Raw genomic sequence first — 2,119 nt, 5'->3', positions numbered from 1 at the left:
CAGGTGGCCCTGTCCTCTCTGTCTTGTCTTACCCTTGGGCATCAACTTGCCAGGAGCCGGCCAGCCCACATGCGGGATCTCCACCCAGAACCTTCCTGTCTGCCAACCCTTTGCCAACTCTCAGGGCGGGGAAGGAAAACCTTTCTCCCCACTCCTTCCAGGCCTGACCGCTCCTTTTCCTTGGTTAATTTTCCACAGAGGCTGCCGGTAGGCTGTGTCCGACGTACACCCAGCTGCCTGGAATAGAATTCACAGCAATGACGTTATCCCTGCCAAGTCCCACTGCCACCGAACGACAGCAAACTCGTTTCCATGAGTGGGGATGAGAACCCAGATTGGAATCAGCTGTGGTTGCTAACCCTGTCTTTTTCGTCTAGGGAGAAATTGTCATTTTAATGAAACCAAGGCACAGAAATGCTAAACAACCATCCCAATGTCATCAAACCAATCATCCACAGAAGCTGGAGACTAATATTGGCACTCAGGCCTGAGGCCACAGAAAATCTCCTTTCCCTCGGATGCATCTTCCTGGGTTGAAGTCCAGCTCCTAGACTCGCTCGTGTGTGCCCCCTTGAACAGAGCAGGGAGACCTGGATGCCTGGGTCCAGGAAGAGGCTGCCCAAGCTCTCAACTGGCCTCCCCTGTAGGGGTGCTGCATCCGCCTGGCAGGCTGAGGACAGGCAGAGCCCAGATCACTGGGTCCCCTTGGCACAGACCCAGGGTCTTGGAGTGCTGCAGTTTGCAGCCACCAGAGTGCCTTCATCCAGGGCCCCGCAGTTGATATCCGGGTTGTCCTTGCCGTCCTCAGGGAGTCTGGAGAAGGGTGGGAGGGGAGAGAGGAGAGGTGTTTAGGGTGCCGGGGCCTCACTTCCCAGACAGACCCTCTAGCCTGTGTGCCTGTCACCTCTACCGGCCTGCGCGCTGAGTGAGTCACTGCACTGGTCAGCCACGTGGCACTGGATGAATCCCCAAACCTCCCTGGGCAGCTGAACCCGCATCTGTAAAACGGGGGTGACAACCCTGCTTGGGTGAACGTGCTGGGAACCCAAATAAGGAGTGAAGTGACAGGGACTCATCAGGCACCAGGCCGCGAGGATGGGCGTGGGTTGCTTTCCGAGTGGCATTCCAGGTTAGGGGAGCAGCAAGGAGGTGGACCCTGGACAAATGGAGGATCCAGAACAGCAGAGGAGGGAGAAAAGCCCATGGTCACTCACAGCTGGGGCGGCAGAGGGGCCTCGTCGATCCAGTGCCAGCCCTGGGGGCCTCGCCAGGCTCCCACCCAGGAGTGCCTGGAGACTGGGTATCTGCCCAGGAAGTCCTGAGGGAGAAAAGTAAGATGGTCACTCCCCTGGACACTGGTGTGGCTCACCTGGGGCGTATGGGTTCCACAGGGTCCCACCTGGCCAATCCAGAAGGATCCGCTCAAGCCAGTGCTTGCAGAACAAAACCACCTTGAAAGCTGGATTGGATGCCTGCTGGGTGCCAGGCGCTGTGCTCAGGGCTGGGGGCCAGAATGGGGGTGACCCTGTCTCAGCCAAAGGGATGTGAACGCCAAACACTACTAAGCGATGCTCAATGGGCGTTGAGTGGGCAAAGAAACAAGGAAGCTCAGAAAGCGAGGGAGGTGGTCAGGCACGGTGGCTCATGCCTGTAACCCCAGCACATTGGGAGGCCGAGGCTAGCGGATTACCTGAGGCCAGGAGTTCGAGACAGGCCTGTCCAACATAATGAAACCCCGTTTCTATTTAAAAAAAAAAAAAAAAAGCTGGGCATGGTGGCAGGTGCCTGTAATCCCAGCTACTTGGGAGGCTGAAACAGGAGAATCGCTTGAGCCCAGGAGGCAGAGGTTGCAGTAAGCCAAGATTGTGCCACTGCACTCCAGCCTGGGCTGACAAGAGGGAAACTCCATCTCAAAATAATAATAATAATAATAATAATAATGCATGCAGATGTGCAGGAACAACAAAAACCAAAGTATGTTGGAGAGGTACTAGAGGAGACTTTTTTTCTTTTAAATATTTACCCTCAGTGTCACATTATTTTTAACAATGAATTAAAGCAAAAAAGACAATGTTTTAAAGTATATATTTAAGATTTTTTCTTTTTTTTTTTTTTTTTT

General features: G+C 53.8%; 1 protein-coding gene across 1 annotated transcript in view; it reads right to left on the bottom strand.

The window, feature by feature from the left end:
* Positions 1-361: 361 nt before the first annotated feature.
* Positions 362-2,119, bottom strand: part of KLRG2 (killer cell lectin-like receptor subfamily G, member 2) — a 31,454-nt gene continuing 29,696 nt past the window's right edge. Inside the window, exons 3-4 of the mRNA XM_011995462.1 lie at positions 1,215-1,318; positions 362-813 (exon numbers count right to left, since the gene is read on the bottom strand). Of these exons, the coding sequence (XP_011850852.1) occupies positions 693-813; positions 1,215-1,318 (225 nt within the window). The 3' untranslated portion in view covers positions 362-692. The remainder of the gene's footprint in view (positions 814-1,214; positions 1,319-2,119) is intronic.

This window comes from Mandrillus leucophaeus, unplaced genomic scaffold, assembly GCF_000951045.1.
Source record: "Mandrillus leucophaeus isolate KB7577 unplaced genomic scaffold, Mleu.le_1.0 Scaffold49, whole genome shotgun sequence".
In the NCBI taxonomy this organism is placed as follows: domain Eukaryota; kingdom Metazoa; phylum Chordata; class Mammalia; order Primates; family Cercopithecidae; genus Mandrillus; species Mandrillus leucophaeus.
The sequence above is the reverse complement of the archived record's forward strand: the minus strand, read 5'-3'. Positions and strand labels throughout refer to the sequence as shown.